Source organism: Oryzias latipes, chromosome 7 (genome assembly GCF_053564925.1).
Source record: "Oryzias latipes strain Hd-rR chromosome 7, Olatipes_Hd-rR_3.1".
Lineage (NCBI taxonomy): Eukaryota > Metazoa > Chordata > Actinopteri > Beloniformes > Adrianichthyidae > Oryzias > Oryzias latipes.
The window spans coordinates 35,063,798-35,082,739 of NC_136243.1; the positions used below are offsets into that span (position 1 = coordinate 35,063,798).

The 18,942-nt window shown below is 45.7% G+C and overlaps 2 protein-coding genes and 1 long non-coding RNA gene across 4 annotated transcripts; 1 reads left to right on the plus strand and 2 right to left on the minus strand.

Annotated features, from left to right (window-relative positions):
- Positions 1–1,273: 1,273 nt before the first annotated feature.
- htr6 (5-hydroxytryptamine (serotonin) receptor 6) lies at positions 1,274–12,768 on the minus strand. The gene is made up of 3 exons (XM_020704402.2): positions 11,656–12,768; positions 3,018–3,152; positions 1,274–1,719 (listed from the first exon to the last, which is right to left on the minus strand). Exons 1-3 carry the CDS (start codon positions 12,541–12,543, stop codon positions 1,375–1,377), a joined length of 1,368 nt encoding a protein of 455 aa, XP_020560061.1. The 5' UTR covers positions 12,544–12,768; the 3' UTR covers positions 1,274–1,374.
- Positions 1,415–11,799, plus strand: LOC144993848 (uncharacterized). Its single transcript, XR_013657113.1, has 3 exons — positions 1,415–1,550; positions 11,513–11,583; positions 11,662–11,799. It is a non-coding gene; the product is annotated as an uncharacterized LOC144993848 (long non-coding RNA).
- Positions 12,769–17,253: 4,485 nt separating the features above from the next.
- On the minus strand, positions 17,254–18,892 carry micos10 (mitochondrial contact site and cristae organizing system subunit 10). Of its 2 annotated transcripts, none has more exons than XM_078949672.1 (4): positions 18,597–18,892; positions 17,773–17,820; positions 17,509–17,671; positions 17,254–17,421 (listed from the first exon to the last, which is right to left on the minus strand). In XM_078949672.1, the coding sequence occupies exons 1-3, from the start codon at positions 18,658–18,660 to the stop codon at positions 17,532–17,534; spliced, it is 252 nt and encodes an 83-aa protein (XP_078805798.1). In that variant the 5' UTR covers positions 18,661–18,892; the 3' UTR covers positions 17,254–17,421; positions 17,509–17,531. The 2 variants fall into 2 exon arrangements, with proteins under 2 accessions (XP_078805798.1, XP_078805796.1); XM_078949670.1 differs by having other exon boundaries at positions 17,536–17,671; positions 18,597–18,872.
- Positions 18,893–18,942: the final 50 nt, after the last annotated feature.

Here is an 18,942-nt window from a genome sequence, read left to right on the forward strand (position 1 = left end):
CACGAAATGCTTGTTTATAGATGGAAGACTGTGCTAAACGGGAACAACTGACTTCTTTTTTTATAGAAACACACTTTTCAATAATCTTCATGTGTGTTCATGTTATTAAAAATGTTTTATTTTGACTTCTATTTTCACAGCGTTTCTCAGCGCCATTACGACTCTCTGGATGCCGAGGCGGCAGCCGAAGCCGCCATCTTGGGCTGAAGGATCTGACTGGTTTCACTATTCCTGCTTCTTTCTGCACCTTTGAGCAAAAATTTCACAAACTGACCAACATGTAGACACAGCGAGAACTAGGTAGAAATGAATTTTGTTTGATCAAGCGATGCTTTTGAAATTTTACACTCAGCACAACATTTTGGCTGTGTTTGAATTCCTTCCCTACTCACTCTACAGCCCGTTAACCATTTTCTAATTCTGTCTGAATCTACAATTCCAAAATCCAGAACCCTAGAAATTTCCCAGAAGTCTCTGGGGGAAACCAGTGTGCATCGATGCTCACCCGATAGGCAAATATAGACCACAATGCATTGCGTCGTGACAATTTTTGCCATGTATATAAACGTCATTTTTTAACCATCAACGTTTTCATCTTCAGCAGACAGTGGACTCATAAATAATCGTCACAAAGCGCTCATATCAATTCGATTTTAACCTTGTGAAATTGATGACATCATATCCGCCGTTTAAAAAAAAAGGAGTGAGCGTAGAGTCTGAATTTCTTCATTTAAAATTCAGGATACATAGGGCCGCACTATATAGTTTTTAGTAGTTAGGGGTTAGGGCGGGAATTTGGACATGTCTACAACCACCAAAGAGGATTTGTTTACCTTTGACCCCGTAAAGAGGTAGCCCTCTTAAATTAAACAAAAAAGCTTTGGTTGCTTCAGCAAATGTAAACGTCTCTTATGGATGTCGATCCATCGCCTCCTCCTTGAGCATCAATGCTGCTAGCTTTGAACGCGTTAGCATGGCAAGCTCAAAAAAAGTGGCGTTGGCCTATTGTTTGCATATTTTTTACTAGAACATGGTGAAAATTTAATGCATGAACGGTTGGCTCAAGCTGAATGAAACGATATAACATACAATATTCTTTCTGATCAATAATTTGTTTTTTGCTTTAAGTCCTTTTTATGTTTGAATATATTAATTTGAATTTTTTGTTGAGCTTTATCCTGAAAATAGTTTTGGAAGTTTTGTGATTTTTTTAAAATGTTTTCTTTGATAATTTTCCTTCTAAACTGTAGTTTATTCAACGTTGAGTGAAGCCTTTTGTTTTGTTTTTCTTGAATATCTAATGTTTGCTATGAAACTGAGTCTCAGTGACCTAAAAGACCCTCAAACTGCTTTTTCTGGGTTTTGTGTCCTCAGTCAATCCAGATTGTCCGTCTGATTGGGCAGCTGGATCCCAGCAAGCTCAGCGTCCAGCAGGTTGACGGCGTCGGTGGCCGTGGCCGGGGGGGGGGTGTGGTCAGACGCCAGCGGAGAGGGCAGGTCGCTGGCTACGTTGGGCTCGCCGGAGTTGCGCAGAGAGATGGAGAGCACAGGTGAGGGTCTCCGGGGGGACCGGGACGAACAGCAGGGCAGCAGCTTCCCCAGAGCCCGCTTGAAGTCCCTCATGAAGAGCGGGTAGATGATGGGGTTCATGGTGCTGTTGCAGTACCCCAGCCACGTGATGGCGTCGAAGAGGGCGAGGGGGACGCAGTCACACACCGCCTGGAGGACGACCACAATCAGAAGTCACTACAAAACATAGAGAGTTGAAACTCAAGCGGATCATACAGATGTTGTCTGCTTTTTTGCTCACAGATTTCGAAAAGGTTTTGTTTTTTTTAGTCACGACGTCCCTGCAGCTAAACTTCCCACAGAGGTCATGACCTCCCCAGAGGACTTATCAATGTCCCCAGAACGAATGAAAAAGCCATCAAAGACCAGGATTCAGCAGAAAAAACAGCTCCAACAAAAAGGACAATGGCAGAGTGTTAAAGGATATATCCTTAAATGTTCCTACGAGACAGAGAAGCAGAACATCTGAAAACGCCTGATGGATGTTTTTAAACGACTGGAACAAAGACAGTCACAAAGCTCAGCCTGCATTCAGGCCAAAGCTGTCATTTGCAATTTTAATTAGATTTATGCTAATTTTCTTCAAGGTTTCATGGGTTTCAGAAACGAAAAAGAGAAGCTTGCAGAATATGGGTTAGTCCCGAAGGACACAATGAAAGCACAAAATCTGACATATATCTGAAGAACATCCAACATGGAGCCAAGATTGACCAGATTTGAGCTCATTTACTTCTGATCAAACTGGAGCTTTTTGCATTTTTAAAGATCCATTGAATACAAAGTATGTTGTTTTTGCCAACAGCCTGCTGATGACATCATTTCTACAAACACTGAAGCAGAGCAGTCCTGTTCTGTTTTTTTATATCAAAGAAAAAAATGGGCTTTGGACGTCAAAAATCTAAACTTGCATGCGATGAAAGTTCATTGCTCCTAAACTCTGAGTGAAGGAGGAGACAGCTGTTAAAGGAGAGCTTCCAATACTGTCGAGAGGAGACAAGGAGGCGTTGGGAGAGGGGCGGCGTGTAGGGGTGCGTTTCACACACCACATTGAGTGTGAAAAAAGGAAACACAGAGGAGTCTGCGATACGCAGGGAAAAAAGGCCACAGATGGGAAATCAAAACGATCATTAGAAGCTGGAGAAGTGACCACTTTGGATTTTTGACATTCATGAGGTCTCTGAGAGGCTCTGGCATGGACCCCGCAGCTCGTTTTATAAAGACTTTGAACCGTTTGTTAGTGGTTCTTCAGGAAAGTCTGCTTCCTCCACAGCTGTGAGGGCAATTTTAGCAAACTCAAGATTTCTGTTTCCATTTTTAAAAATCTTTTTACTGTTGTTCCTTTAATGCCTGGGGGACGTACCAACTCTACATCCCCAAAACATGAGAGGACCACCCCAAAACTGTTGTACCTGGACATTTAAGCAGTGGCCAGTGTCAGGTATGCTCACCTGTGCCATGTTGGCGATGAAAAAAGGTAGCCAGGCACTGAAGAAGAGTCCCAGGAGGACTCCCAGAGTGAGGCTGGCCTTCAGCGCCCTTCGACCCTGCCTGTGAGCCAGGCGGCGTTCGCTGTTGGCCGACGGCTGCGGACGACACGAGACTTCAACAAAGAGAGCGTCCGCAGTCTCAGCGGCTGCTCTGAATATGAGCCAGAGCCATTTATTCCTCACTTTTCCATCTTTACCCTCAAAAAGCAGCAAAAAGTATCCTCGCAAGAAAGTATACATTAGACCATGTACTATAGTGTAGGAAGTACTGAATACTAAATCAGACTAAACTGGAAGATTTTAAGTTTAGGATGGATGGATGGATGGATAGATGTGCACAGATGTCCGTCAAGGGTTTCGGCCGATGGGTTTTTACGATAATTTGGTTTAGAGTTGGTGGGTTTAGACTTATACAGTTTCTGTGTATTTAATGTAGTTTATGAGCAAATTTTACATAAATCATATGTAATTGTGCGTGATTTTTGAGAGATACATAAACACACGCGTGTCTCTTCACGACCGTTCCACATTTATCTAACAGACTTTTCATGCATGAACCACCGATGTATAACTGTTATATCACGTATACGGCGCACACATCACGATAAAATGACGTAATTGACGAACAAATCACTAATGAATTACATGTAAACAGGACAATAATCACACGGTTCATATTCTATGTTGGTTTACGTGTTCTTTGCGTGGTTTATTCATACTTATACCATGAATACTCGATTCTGATTGGCTGCTGGGTGTGCATTAAAACCTGATAAGCACACGGCGAAAAAAGAAGTTCCGGTCACCTATCTTAAATGTTTCGTATCACTGCGCCGGCTTCTTTTGCTTCATCATTTGGACAGAAAAACAAACGACGCTGAAGTTAGCTTCCGATTCACAGCTTCCGATTTGCGAAGGCACTAAAAGAAACATTCCGCTGCATTTTTCGCATTAAGACCACCTAAAACCGGGTCCTGTTCAAAAAACTGCTGGACCTGTACTGCTCAATCCTGGATTAAATTATGCATTACATACTAAAGAACATATTAAACACAGTTTCTGATTTGTGAAACCTTACTCTGATTTGTGAAAATGTGAAATAGGTTGATTTTTATCACATTTTACACACTTAGTCCACCTCAGACCAGGTCCTAATCTAGCCACAGGGGTTGCAAGCCAGTAACTTCTGTGCCGGTCCCAAGCCCGGATAAATAGAGAGGGTTGCGTCAGGAAGGGCATCCGGCGTAAAAATTGCCAAAATAACCATGCGAATCATCCACAACACTTTAGACATACCGGATCGGTCGAGGCCCGGGTTAACAACGACCGCCACCGATGCTGTTAACCTACAGGGTGTCGGTTGAAATTTGACTACTGTTGGTGGAAGAAAGAGGGGAGGCAGAAGGGTCCGTTGCCAGAGAGAGAAGGGAAAAGGCAGGAACATAGGTTTGAGAATAGGGACTCTTAACGTTGGCACAATGACAGGGAAAGGCAGAGAGCTGGCAGACATGATGGAGAGAAGGAAGGTAGATGTACTGTGTGTGCAGGAGACAAGGTGGAAGGGCAGCAAGGCACGTAGTATTGGAGGAGGATACAAACTTTTCTATCATGGTGTTGATAGGAAGAGAAACGGGGTAGGAGTGATTCTGAAGGGGGAGTTTGTAAACAGTGTTCTAGAGGTGAAAAGAGTCTCAGACAGGATGATGAGCTTAAAGTTAGAAATCGAAGGGGTGATGGTGAATGTAGTCAGTGGGTATGCGCCACAGGTTGGCTGTGAGTTAGAAGTGAAGGAGAGATTCTGGAGTGAGTTGGATGAGGTCATAGAGAGTTTTCCCAGAGGAGAGAGAGTTGTTATTGGAGCAGACTTTAATGGACATGTTGGTGAGGGCAACAGAGGTGATGAGGAGGTGATGGGCAGGTTTGGTGTGAAGGAAAGGAATCTGGAGGGACAGATGGTGGTGGACTTTGCGAAGAGGATGGAAATGGCAGTAGTCAACACTTACTTCCAGAAGAGAGAGGAACATAGAGTGACATACAGAAGTGGAGGTAGGAGTACTCAGGTGGACTACATCGTATGTAGACGAGGTCATTTGAGAGAGGTTATTGACTGCAAAGTGGTGGTAGGAGAGAGTGTAGCCAGACAGCACCGCATGGTGGTGTGTAAGATGACTCTGGAGGTCAGGAAGAAGAAGATAGGGAAAACAGAAAAGAAGATCAAGTGGTGGAAGCTACAGAATGAAGAAACTTGTGAGGAATTTAGGCAGAAGTTGAGACAGGTCCTGGGTGGTCAGGATCAGCTTCCAGAGGACTGGGAAACTACAGCAGAGATTATCAGGGAAACAGGTAGGAAGGTGCTAGGTGTGTCATCTGGAAAGAGGAAAGACGGTAAAGAGACTTGGTGGTGGAATGAGGAAGTACAGGAATGCGTCCAGAGGAAGAGGTTGGCTAAAAGGAAGTGGGATGTAGAAAGGACTGAGGAAGGTAGACAGGAGTACAAGGAAGCGCAGCGTAGAGTGAAGAGAGAGGTGGCAAAGGCCAAACAGAAAGCTTACGATGAGCTTTATGACAGGTTAGACACAAAGGAAGGAGAGAAGGACTTGTACAGGCTAGCCAGACAGAGAGACAGAGATGGGAAGGACGTGCAACAGATAAGGGTGATTAAGGACAGAGATGGAAAGGTGCTAACAACCCAAGAGAGTGTACAGAAAAGATGGAAGGAGTATTTTGAGGAGCTGATGAACGAGGAAAATGACAGGGAAAGAAGGGAGGAAGATGTGGTTGTTGTGGAGCAGGAAGTAGCAGAGATTGGAAAGGATGAGGTTAGGAAGGCTCTGAAAAGGATGAAGAGCGGAAAGGCCGTTGGTCCTGATGACGTACCTGTGGAGGTATGGAAGTGCCTAGGAGAGACAGCAGTGGAATTTCTAACAAGGTTGTTCAATAGGATTTTAGAGAGTGAGAAGATGCCTGAGGAATGGAGGAGAAGCGTTCTGGTCCCGATCTTTAAAAACAAGGGTGACACGCAGAACTGCAGCAACTATAGAGGAATAAAGTTGATGAGCCACACAATGAAGCTGTGGGAAAGAGTAGTGGAAGCCAGGCTTAGGAAGAAGGTGGAGATCTGTGAGCAGCAGTATGGTTTCATGCCCCGTAAGAGCACCACTGATGCCATTTTTGCTTTGAGAATGTTGATGGAAAAGTACAGAGAAGGTCAGAAGGAGCTGCATTGTGTGTTCGTAGATTTAGAGAAGGCGTATGACAGGGTGCCGAGGGAGGAGCTGTGGTACTGTATGAGGTCGTCTGGAGTGGCAGAGAAGTATGTCAGAGTAGTTCAGGACATGTATGAGAGAAGTATGACGGTGGTGAGATGTGCTGTAGGTCAGACAGAGGAGTTCAAGGTGGAGGTGGGACTACACCAAGGATCAGCTTTGAGTCCTTTTTTGTTTGCTATGCTGATGGACAGGCTGACAGACGAGGTAAGACAGGAATCTCCCTGGACAATGATGTTTGCGGATGACATTGTAATTTGCAGTGAGAGTAGAGAGCAGGTGGAGGAACAGCTAGAGAGGTGGAGGTTTGCTCTGGAAAGAAGAGGTATGAAGGTCAGTCGTAGTAAGACAGAATACATGTGTCTGAACGAGAGGGATCAAGGTAGAAGCGTTAGGTTACAGGGGACTGAGGTGAAGAAGGTGCAGGAGTTTAAGTACTTGGGGTCAACAGTTCAGTGTGATGGGGATTGTGGAAAAGAGGTGAAGAGGCGAGTGCAGGCAGGTTGGAGCGGTTGGAGGAAAGTGTCAGGAGTGTTGTGTGACAGAAGAGTGCCAGCAAGACTCAAAGGAAAGGTGTACAAGACAGTGGTGAGACCAGCTCTGCTCTATGGGTTAGAGACGGTAGCAGTAAAACAGAGACAAGAGGCTGATATGGAGGTAGCAGAAATGAAGATGTTGAGGTTCTCCTTAGGAGTGACCAGGTTAGACAGGATAAGGAACGAGTACATCAGAGGGACGGCTCATGTTGCCTGTGTTGGCGACAAAGTCAGAGAAGCCAGACTGAGATGGTTTGGACATGTTCAGAGGAGGGATAGTGGATATATTGGTAGAAGGATGTTGGAGATGGAGCTGCCTGGCCGGAGGGCAAGAGGACGGCCAAAGAGGAGATACATGGATGTCTTAACAGAGGACATGAAGTTGGCTAACGTTAGGGTAGAAGATGTTCATGATAGAGTGAGGTGGAAAAGGATGATTCGCTGTGGCGACCCCTGATGGGAAAAGCCGAAAGAGAAAGAAGAAGTCCACCTCAGACCAGGTCCTGTTCAAAAACCGCTGGACCTGGACTGTTTAAACCTGGATTAAATTATGCATTAGATAGTAAAGAACACATTAAATACAGTTTCTGATTTGTGAAACCTTCTTCTGATTTGTGAAAATGACAAATAGGTTGATTTTTTATCGCATCTTACGCACAGAGTCCACCTTAGACCAGGTCCTGTTCAGAAACCGCAGGACCTGGACTGCTCAAACCTGGATTAAATAATAATTTAGATAGTAAAGAACACAATAAACACGGTTTCTGATTTGTGAAACCTTCCTCTGATTTGTGAAATAAGTTGATTTTTATCGCTTTTTCTCAGACCAGGTCCTGTTCATGAAATTTGGGTGGAAATGTATTATTTTATTCCTTACTATTATTTTTTATACTGCATTGTACTATTGTATTTGTTCACACAGGTACGAGCCGGTGGCCCTAACATATCACCTGGGTGACCAAAATCACTTTGTTGCATTCCACAGACTTCTGCCCAGACAAAAGCTGGCACTTTTACGATGCGCTACAGGAATCCAAGAAGGCTAGACGAGGTGACATCAAAATCTCAACATACAAAAGAAACTGGGAAACAGATGTCAGATTGGACACATAGTTATGGTCATGGTTAGCATGTACCCCTGACTTAAGTTTTGTTTTTTTGTTCAATATTTCTTGGTTTGTTTTCTGATTTACTTTAAAGTTCCTGTTATGGTGTTTTCCTTAAAGGTGTCCTTCCCTTGTCCCCATTATCCTTAAATTGCATAAAATTCGATGAAATTATACTATTTCCCACAGCGGTTTTTGAACAGGACCCGGTCTGAAGTGGACTCAGTGCGTAAAATGCGATTAAAAATCAACCTATTTCACATTTTCACAAATCAGAGGAAGGTTTCACAAATCAGAAACTGTGTTTAATGTGTTCTTTACTATCTTAATTATAATTTAATCCAGGTTTGAGCAGTCCAGGTCCAGGACCAGGGGCCTCATTTATAAACGTTGCGTACGCACAAAAGAAGGCGTACGCCACTCTCTACGCAATAGTTGAGATTTATAAAAAGCAAACTTGACGGGAAAATGTGCGGTCCTTCAAGTTCTGACCCAGGCGTACGCACAAAAACGGGTGAAATGAGAAACGGCGACACCGTCGGCAGATAGAAGAAACACGTGAAAGTGAAAATGACAATACTGCCTCTCATAAATAACATGAAGACTTCACAAAGCAAGTCTGACAATTAACAGCTACACAAACACCCGTTGGACCGATCAGCAGTGAAACAAACAAAAAGAAATCAAACAAAAATTACAACAGAAATTCAACTGAACACATATTTGCAAAAAGAAAAGTGAAATATGTTCTGCAATATTGGCATTTTGTGCAATTCATCCTCATAAATAATATATTTAACAGAACGAAATAATGTACAAAACTGATATTCTCGTCAGTGTGTCCGTCTGGCGGAGCAGATATAGGTGCGGGCGTGCGGACGGACATCATTTGGACAAAAGCTGTCATAGACTACAGAATTATGGTATTCATGCATGTGCCTTTAGTTTGTTTTATTTTTGATAAAACAATGTATGGCGTATGTCTCAACCATTCAGAAAGCAACAAGAAATTACATTTGCGCTGATCAATTTCCCATTTCCACGTTGATTATTACCGACATCTGTAGCTTGTCAGATGTAATTAAATGGAGGGAAATAAAATGCCCCATCACAATGTGTAATGACGCACAATGGCTGATCTTGCACTCTTAGAAGATGTGGCAAATGGAAGAATTCGGACTGAACGCATCTTTAGACAGCAAGAAGACTTGCTGGCAAACGAGGACGAGTGGCTTATGAGCCGGTTCCCACTTCCTCCAGCCGTCCTGTTGGACCTCTGCGGGCTTTTGGGCCCGGCGTTACAGAGGAGCACTCGGAGGAACCACGCGTGTCACCCGGTGCATCTGGCGCTCCGGTCCCCCCCCCCGATGGAGCACTAGACGTTTTTTTGCCTCGACTTTGATGTCCGACCATTTCTTTTTTATTTCGGCCACGGTCCGAGGTTGTGAGGCTACAGCATTTTCGGCGTCTGCCACCGTTTGCCATCACGTGCCTTTTTGGCATTAGTAATGCCCACACTGTGCCCCAAACAACACTTTTCTCCTGTTTTCCACCTCGCCAACGATAACTTCTACTTCACATTGAGTGAAGTTACGTTTTCTTGATTTCCTCTCTGTGTTTGCCATGGTTTTGCAAGCCATGAATATTCATTTGTGGGCGTTTCACGGACTATTTATGGGGACCTATGGGCGTGTCATGAAGCCGCAAAAGCTGTGCTGAGTTTAGAATTGGTTGCGATTTATTAAGGGAAAGATGCGTAGGATGTGCGTGTGCGTGCGCGTACGCGCATCTTATATTTCATCCGTACGCCACTTCTGACGCAAATCATACGCAAAGTTTTATAAATGAGGCCCCTGGTCTAAGCTGGACTCAGTGCGTAAAATGCGATAAAAATCAACCTATTTGACATTTTCACAAATCAGAAACTTTGTTTAATGTGTTCTTTAGTATGTAATGCATAATTTAATCCAGGTTTGAGCAGTCCAGGTCCAGCAGTTTTTGAACAGGACCCGGTTTTAGGGTGGTCTTAGTGCGAAAAATGCAGCGGAATGTTTCTTTAGTGCCCTCGCGAATCGGAAGCTAACTTCAGCGTCGTCAAAAACAAGCGGTAAGAAATGAACTTTCTCTCTGAACCGATGCTGTATTTAACCCATCGGAAAGATCAAATAGTCCGCTTTTTGTGAGAAAAGCGATCCAAATCTGGAAAAAAAAAACAAGAATTAAGGACTAAAAACTGGTTAATATGTATTGCTTTTGTAAGTGACCATGGTATAAGCGGGTCAATGGCCTTTGAAGTGTGCGTTATTACTTTTTAACGCACTTCGCAGAAGCAACCGTCCGATGCGAGGCTTCCACGGCGTGCGTTAAGAAGTAAAAACGCACACTTCGTCGGCCATAAACCCTTACTTATTCCGAGATTTTAACGCAGTTCATTCCTGATAAATCTGTGAAAATTCCACATAAAGACCATAATTTTTCTCACTTTTGCCACGTAGATTCACATATGACCAGTTTTCATCTGTTTTTAGCAGGTTTGAATGAATGAATGAATGAAAACTTTATTAATCCCAACAAGGAGAAACTCAGTTCCAGTACATCTCGATGAAGAAGGTCAGACAAACAGCAACACAGAATACACACACATCTCGAGAGGTTACTGAGGTCAATGCAGCCGAGTGCCTTAGATGACCTGCGCCGGCGCACCTTTGTATAGCATGCAGATGGACCACGAAGAGGGCCGGGGTTGGGTTTGGTGACAAAAAAAAGTCGTATCCCTACACTGCGTAGAATGTGTTGATACAAGAAAAAAACTACACCGTTTAAACACAAAATAGCACATATTCAGAAGATGTTCTTACTCCTCTCTGCTCGACATCTTTGCAAGCTTTTCTCAACATCAGAACAATGGAGTCCAGAAAAACCTGATTGAAGACTCAATTAATCTCAAACTTCACTGTAATTTTTGGTCCAGTCTCAGGGATGTTATTTTAAAGTTTAAACTGTTCCTGTTCGTTTTTTGGGAAACAAATATGTAAATTTATTTTCTAAAAATAAGTGCTGGTTTTAGAAATTGTGAGGATTTATTAAGACACGGACCAACTAATACCACGATTCTCTTTCTGTTCACATTTTAGACTAAAATGAGTCATTTCCACTTATTACACCAGTTTTTTTTTTGTCACTATAATAAAAATAAACTACAATTAGATTCATAACCCCCCCCCCCATCCCCCACCCCCCCATACAAACCATTTGCTTAGATCTAGACAAAATAGATTCATTTTGAAGTAATTCTCTTTTCTCTTCTTCCTTGGCTTATTTTTCCCTTTTTGAAAGCTTGTCTGAAACTCCTTTTCTCTAGATTTTTTATAACTTACTAAGATTTCTTCTTGCATGAACATAAATTTTACTACCTTTTTTAAATTTAGTGTGCTTTTCCTGGTTTTAGGAGACCTGTTCTTGCAGTAAAAAAAAAGGAAGTGAGGTTTTAGCATCATCGTTCCTGATTGATCATGTCTGGACTTTCACGTTTTGTGATTTCTTTTCAGGAGAGTTGAAGCGGGAATCCATCTGCAGCTTCATCGCCTCCTACGCTCTTCCATGACGCTTCCAGCTGAAGGTCAGTTGGTTTATTTTTGGTTGGAATCTGCTAAACTGCTTCGTAGTAAACGACTGAGTCCTTCTCTCTTACCGGTAGGTTTTGTGACACAGGAGCCCCCCCCTGCAGACCGCCGCCGTGTCCACCCTGGGGAGCCTGCACAGCTACAACGGCGGGTGACGGAGGCCGGGTGTGTCCTCCAAAGGAGGCGTGGGGGTGAGGAGGGTGACTCAGAGCTGCCACCCTCTTCGCCTGTCTTCGAGCTGCCAGGAGAATCCGACAGTAGGTGAAGCAAATGGCGCTGGAGGGCAGGAAGAAGGTCAGCGCAGAGGCGACCAGGGCAAAGGGGAGCGTGACCTGCAGGCGGCACTGGAAGGACACGCCCCCGGACACAGACGGCTGAAAGTAGAGTTTCTCTGAGGAGGAGCTGCTGTTGCTGCTTGCTTCAGGAAGCAGTGCGTGTCTAGACCCGGAGCCCAAACTGTGCCACTTCATCTCAATGGGCAGGAAGGAGGCCAGCGCCGCCAGCCCCCAGGCGGCCCCCACCAGCAGCAGAGCGCGGGGGGCCGTCATCCTCTGCTTGTAGCGCAGCGGCGAGATGATGAAGAGGTACCGGTCCAGGCTGATCACGCACAGGTTGAGGATGGACGCGCTGCAGCACATGACATCGAAGCAGAGCCACACGGGGCAAAAGGAGGGCCACAGCACCCAGGCGCCGCACAGCACGTTCAGCATGGCCGGCGGCATGACCACCAACGCCACCATCAGGTCCGAGAAGAACAACGACACCAGGAAGCAGTTGGACGTGCAGCGCAGAGAGCGGTGGGCAAACACCAACGCGATGAGCAGCAGGTTTCCACAGATGGTCACCAGGATGATGACGGTCAGCATGAAGGCCAGCAGCCACGGCCCGCCGCCGCCGGCGAGGCTCCACGCTCCGCCGGCCGTGCTGTTGGAGCCGTGCAGATGGGGCTCAGACATCTCCAGATCTGCAGGACGGTCCTCCTTCACAGCAACTTCACACTGTTAGGGGGGAGGAAGCTGCAAATATCTTGTGTTGAGAAACTGTCCTCCAGAGGGGGGGGTTGGCTTGGTCTCCTCTGCCGCCACAAAGGCTGCTGCTCTCATGTCTCCATCCTCAGCCACGGTTAAGAGCCAAAATGAGCCATGCAAAAGCTGACAAAGGCTGTTCAAGCAGCATGTCACAACGATGACAGGCAGAAGAGGAGGAGGAGGAGGAAGAGGAGGAGGGCACGAAGAGCGCCGAGCCTCTCTGTGCTGCTGATAGGACCAACTGAAGATGAACAGTCATCAGAAATCTAAGCCTCTCCTCTCAGAAGTGTCTGTTTCTGAGCCGGGACTCAGCCCAGCAGAGCAGAGCCCAAAAGGAAAATCATCAACAGTCATCATGAAGGAGGGATGCACTCAGAAGAGCCCTACAGGTACCACGGTCCCCCCCTCACCGCCGTTAATCCCTTTAGCCGCCACTCCAGCGCGTCTCCCAACCGGAGAGCCCGGCTACCGCGTGTCAAAGCATTCGGCTGTTAATGCATAATCATGCACAATGCTAATTTTGCATCAGAGGAACTGTGTGGGTGGTCTTTCTCCTTGTTTGGTTGGGCTGTTTTCAACCACTCAGGCTCAACTGTCAGGAATATTTGACAGTTATCTAACTTAAGTAGCTTCTATCCAACACAAAATGTGGCAAAACTACATTTATTTGACCATTTTTATTCAACAGTTATTCCAGATTTTAATAAACAGAAGGGGAAAACTTTAAAGTAGAAGAAGCATTCAGGTAAAAACCAGTACCAGAAGACAAAGAACTTTGACGTACATGGGAGTAGAAAAATGTTAGATGCTGGATGGAGGTCAGATTCAGATCCCTAAGGACGTTGAAATACTCGATTTTCAAAGTAAAAAAATTTAGTTTTTCATTGGAATTTTATGTATTTGAGAGAAAAACCGTTGAAATCCGGGTCTTTTTGATGTAAACAAGCGGCGCCTCGAACCCGTTAACCTTTGGAAATGCAGGAACACGACCTTAACTTGTTCCTGAAAAAAGTTTGTTCCACTATGAGTCTTGACCCTGAGTGACTGCCATGTTGGAGCCAGACGTTGTCGGTAGGAAGTGATGCCCTTGTAGGTACCATAACTGTTCAGCCTAGAACTTCCGTTGGGAGTCCTAGGACTAATGCTGACGTCACATTATGTGATTGGCTGTCCGTTGGTCCGATGATGTGTCAGATAGTGATTGGTTTGGACAAATTACGATACTACCATAGAAGAAGATATTATGAAGTCTGTTGTAAACAAACAGAGCTCCGACACAGAGCGACATTGTCTTCTAAACGTGCCTTTAGTATTGTTATAATTATTATTGAATGCATGTTAGCTTATAGTTTATAGTGCTTTATTATTGGCAGAACGGACCCGCAAGAACAACATTTAGCCATGCTAACAACATTTTCAGCCACGGCTGAACTTAAACTGGAATAACAAGCGGATTGTGGCAACATGTCTATATAAAAATTACAAAGAACAATGTCAGACACAATTTATGAGGCTCCCCCGTGAACTGCCACCTTAACGTGGTGGGAGAGTTTGAGAGCTCGAGTGATCCCAGGCGCTAAGCTGTCTGGGGCTTAAGCCCCTGGTAGGGTCTCCCATGGCAGACAATTCCTGGGTGACGAACCAGACAAAGAGCGGTTCAGAACCCCCTGATGACGAGAAAAAAACAAGGACCCGATTACGTCGCCGGGATTGGCGTCACCAGGGCCCCACTCTGGAGCCAGGCCCGGGGCTTGGGGCCCCGGTCGGCACAGCCCGAAGGGGCGACGTGGGACCACTCTCCCATGGCCCCACCACCCGTAGGAGACCTCAAAAGGGGCCGGAGCATTGTGGTTTGGGTGGCAGTCGAGGGCAGGTGCCTTGGCGGCCCAAACCCCGGTCATGGAACTTGGGTTTTGGGACATGGAGAGGGGTTGGGCTCTCTACCACTCTGGAGTTGCTCAAGGTGAGCGACGGCGGGCTGGTGTGGGCTTACTCGTGAGCCCCCAGCTCACGGGAACAGCAGTCGGGAACTGTACCACTGGACTGGCAGACAGGGGTGGTGGTTCCCCTCTTCAAGAAGGGGGACCGGAGGGTGTGTTCCAACTACAGGGGAATTACACTCCTCAGCCTCCCTGGGAAAGTCTATGCCAGGGTACTGGAGAGCAGAGTCCGTCCGATAGTCAAACCTCGGATTCAGGAACAATAAGCGGTTTCCGTCCTGGTCGTGGAACAGTGGACCAGCTCTACACCCTATCTAGGGTACTGGAGGGGTTGTGGGAGTTCGCTCATCCAGTCCATATGTGTTTTGTGGATTTGGAGAAGGCGTTCGACCGCGTCCCCCATGGTATCCTGTGGGGTGCTCTGGGAGTATGGGGTCCGGGGAACCTTACTGAGGGCTGTCCAGTCTCCTTTATTCAACATTCAAGATTTAAGAACAACTTTATTAATCTCCGAAGGGAAATTTATGACCAGAGTAGGAGCTTGGTTCGCATGGCCGGCAGTAAGTCAGACCTGTTCCCGGTCCACGTTGGACTCCGGCAGGGCTGCCCTTTATCACCAGTTCTGTTCATAGTTTTTATGGACAGAATTTTTAGGCGCAGCCAAGGGCCGGAGGGGATCTGGTTTGGGGACCACAGGATATCCTCTCTGCTTTTTGCAGATGATGATGTTGACCGGAGAAAGGTAGCTTGCCATCTCTCGGTGGGTGGAGTGTCCCTGCCCCAGGTGGAGGAGTTTAAATATCTGGGGGTCTTGATCACGAGTGAGGGAAGACCGGAGCGTGAGATTGGCAGGCGGATCGGAGCGGTGTCCGTAGTTATGCGGTCGCTGTATCGGTCTGTTGTGGTGAAGAGAGAGCTGAGCCGAAAAGCAAAGCTCTCAATTTACCGATCGATTTTCATTCCAATACTCACCTATGGTTCATGAGATATGGATCATGACCGAAAGAACGAGGTCCCGAATACAAGCGGCTGAAATGAGCTTCCTCCACAGGGTGGCGGGGCGCTTCCTTAGAGATAGGGTGAGAAGCTCAGTCACCCGGGGAGAGCACGGAGTAGAACCGCTTCTCCTCCACATCGAAAGGAGCCAGTTGAGGTGGCTCTGGCATCTATTCCGGATGCCTCCTTGACGCCTCCCTGGAGAGGTGTTGCGGGGATGTCCCACTGGGCATAGGCCCCGGGGAAGACCCAGGACACACTGGAGAGGCTACGTCTCTCGGCTGGCCTGAGAACGCCTCGGGGGGCCCCCCCAGAGGAGCTGGAGGAAGTGACTGCATCTCTGCTTAGACTGCTGCCCCCGCGACCCTGTCCCGGATAAGCGGAGGAAGATGGATGGATGGTATGGAATTTATGAGGGAAAATAACTTTAGGTTACAAAAGGGAAAGTGAAATGCAAATTTGTAGAGCCCGAGCAGATAGTCCAAGTGGGGTTACCGTAGTGTGACGTTACCTTCAGTCGAAAGGACCCCGAACTGAAATTCCAGGCCGAACGGTTATGATATCTGCACCCTGTCAGTCTGAGTTTCTATGGCAACCACTCTCACCAATCAGGAACTAGTTTATTTTGCAGGTACTTCCTGTTTGGAACGCCAAGGGGGGAGGAGGCACTCAGCTCAGTTCTTGTATACAGTCAATGGTTCCCTCCAGAACTTTTTGGTTCTGTTTCTTTGTTTTGAGGTAATAATGAAGTTGTAACTCTAAATGAACACATGCAAATGGGAATTTGTCAGTTGTGATTTTGTTTGTCAAACTTTACCGTAGAAGGTGCAGATGCAGAGTTTTGGTGCGCAAGTTCTCACATTCTATTTACAAGTTCTCACATCAAACCTACAAGCTCATCCATTTTGACACCCTTTTATCCTCATACTTTGGGGCAGTAGCGGTTTTAGGCAAGGGCTGTAGGGGCGATTGCCCGGGGTGCAAATTGAAAGGGGGGGGCGGCTCCATGCTTGGAAAAAAACAAAAGAAATCTTCCCCTCTTTCGTTTTTTAATTATCTATTATATCACAGAGTTGCCCCCCCCCGCAGCTGCACACGCTCCTGTCTTTAAGGAGGAGCCCAAAATGTGTATGAAGGAAAAGGGGAGGGGTGGGCGGCGCAGGCTGACAGGTGAAACGCTGATTGCGCAACACCTGGATCATGGCGTGCCTCTAGATGACTCAGCTCATGCTAACAATGTCGTTATGAACTATTGTAGACATTTTTATTCTTTATTTTCCATATAAATGTATTTTTGATGTCTGCCTGTTAGTTGGTGTCAGTATTTGACACAAAGGCAGCAGGTAATGCAGGAAAACAGCTGCACTTCATGAGATCATAAATAAACTATAGATCATTTGTTTATAAATGGATTGAGGTCCATTTCCTGTGAAGCAACAGGTAAGACGTCCAAGGATGGGGGGAGGCGGATCTGGGGGGGGGGTCAGGAACAGGAAGTTAGATTCCTTCAGATCAGACTCACCTGGTCGATCGTTTCCGCCGCTGACCTTCACCTTAGCCCGCCGCCTTATGGAGTACCCCCCCCCCCCCCTCCTCTCCAAGTTGGACTTGAAAACTCCCTCACTGTCCTGCAGAAAGCATTTGCTGCAGAATCCAAAGCTTTTGGTGCTCAAGCGTTCAGACAGATGAATGTCTGACACTCTTCCTGGATTCTTTTATTAAACAGACATACAGACGGTGATAAACAGGCACATCGTCATCAACAGAGGTGGAACCGAGCTGCTGAGGAGTCCAAAAGCAGACGGGCCAAACAGAAAAAAGCTGCAAAACCTTCATTAAATATGTCCTTGAGTTCTTCTAGTCATGGATCCTGCAAAGAAAAACAGAGAATCACTCCTGTGGTTTCCACACGGCGTCAGAAGCGTCATCCAAACGTTTGTCGGGTTCGTAAATTTACTCGTTTGGGGTCGTGAACGAGGTTCACCTCTGTGTCGTCTCATCAGCCAAAGCCACCTTCGGGTTTCTGTGCAGCAAATAATGCCACCTCAGGTCGTTCTGGCAGTTGGCGTACGCCATGCCGAGACCCGCTCCGGAGCCAAACGAAATGGGCCAGGCGTGCCCTACAAACCACAGTGATGACAGTAAAACGTTAGGATGACGGCGACGTTGTCCTGGTTTACAAAAGGTGTCATGTGCACAGAGAGAGAAAACAGGTGATTACTTTTGAAGAACAGAACAGAAAAGACGATTCCTAAGCCCAGTCCAGTTCCTGGAACACAGAAGATAAGATGAGACTTTATTCATCCCACCATGGGGAAATTCTTTAGTCCGCAGCAGCAAAAAAAGACATCCAAAAACCAAAAAGTGATATTCAAGCCAAATCAAAGTGACCTTCAGGTTCAACACAACAGAAAAACATCTGCAACAAATTAAATTAAACCTAAATAAATAAAAAATACACAGAACCCAGCATTAGCAGCTGCTAAATGATTTTTTACAAACATTTAATGTACATTTAATGTTTATTCACATTAGGACTGGTGTTTAAGCTCTGGAATATGAAAATAAAACATTCTGACTCAGACATTCCGAGATTTTCTCCAACCAAGGTTCAGAAAGAAACGCAGTTTAAAGGGTTTTGGACCGTGTTCCTAAGAACATCTGCGACCAACCCATCCATATTAAAATACAGACCGAGAATCTGCATCAACTATAGAACTTAGTTATGATAAGAAAAGATGATAAAGTGCGGCGCGTTAGCGAATGTTCTCCAAAAGAGAAAGCAAAACAAATTCACCTCATAGGATAAAAATCACTTTAAAACCATATGGTTTACTTCAATACTTCAAACTGTAGAGTAATAAAAAAGATAGTGAGATCTGCAGTTAAAGAAAAGTCTAATAAAAGCCGCCGCTGATGACGTAGCTGTCCTCCCTGAGCCCTTGTGGCTAGCTAGTTAGCTTCGCTCCCCATCAATGACAAAGTCCAAAATATTTGTTTTTCGTTTTCAGGTTGACAAAACCGGACAAACACGACTCTATTTACCCAGTTTAATGACACCATCTGCCAGGCATCGGTCCAGCTTCCTCCCCAGTTCCCTTTCAGACATTCTGGATCCGTTAGCTTAAAACGACAACTGTCAAATATAGGGCTCATGCGGCGTTTAGGTTCTGTGGGAAATCCGAGCTTTCTGACGATTGTCTTTTTAAAATGTCACTTAAATGTGACAAATATTGTTACAACCAAACTAATGGAAATTATGAAAGTTGCGTGAAAAGGTGATTTGATAGGTTTTTAATAGCCTAAAAGCGTTTGCGCTGTACTTTTTCCGATCTCGCGATAGGTTTTTAGTAAGTTGACTCGATGCTGCCGCCCTGCGTTCGAAGAAGGG

Bases quoted from the DNA above. Each gene is read 5' to 3' on its own strand.
- htr6 (XM_020704402.2), bottom strand. From the start codon at position 12,543: ATGTCTGAGCCCCATCTGCACGGCTCCAACAGCACGGCCGGCGGAGCG. The intron at 3,153-11,655 runs GTAAGAGAGAAG...TGTCGTCCGCAG, and splicing joins CTGTGTCACAAAACCTACCG to CCGTCGGCCAACAGCGAACG. The intron at 1,720-3,017 runs GTGAGCATACCT...GTCGTCCTCCAG, and splicing joins TCATCGCCAACATGGCACAG to GCGGTGTGTGACTGCGTCCC.
- micos10 (XM_078949670.1), bottom strand. From the start codon at position 18,660: ATGTCTGAAAGGGAACTGGGGAGGAAGCTGGACCGATGCCTGGCAGAT. The intron at 17,821-18,596 runs GTAAATAGAGTC...TCTGTGTTCCAG, and splicing joins AGATGGTGTCATTAAACTGG to GAACTGGACTGGGCTTAGGA. The intron at 17,672-17,772 runs GTAATCACCTGT...TGTGGTTTGTAG, and splicing joins TTCTGTTCTGTTCTTCAAAA to GGCACGCCTGGCCCATTTCG.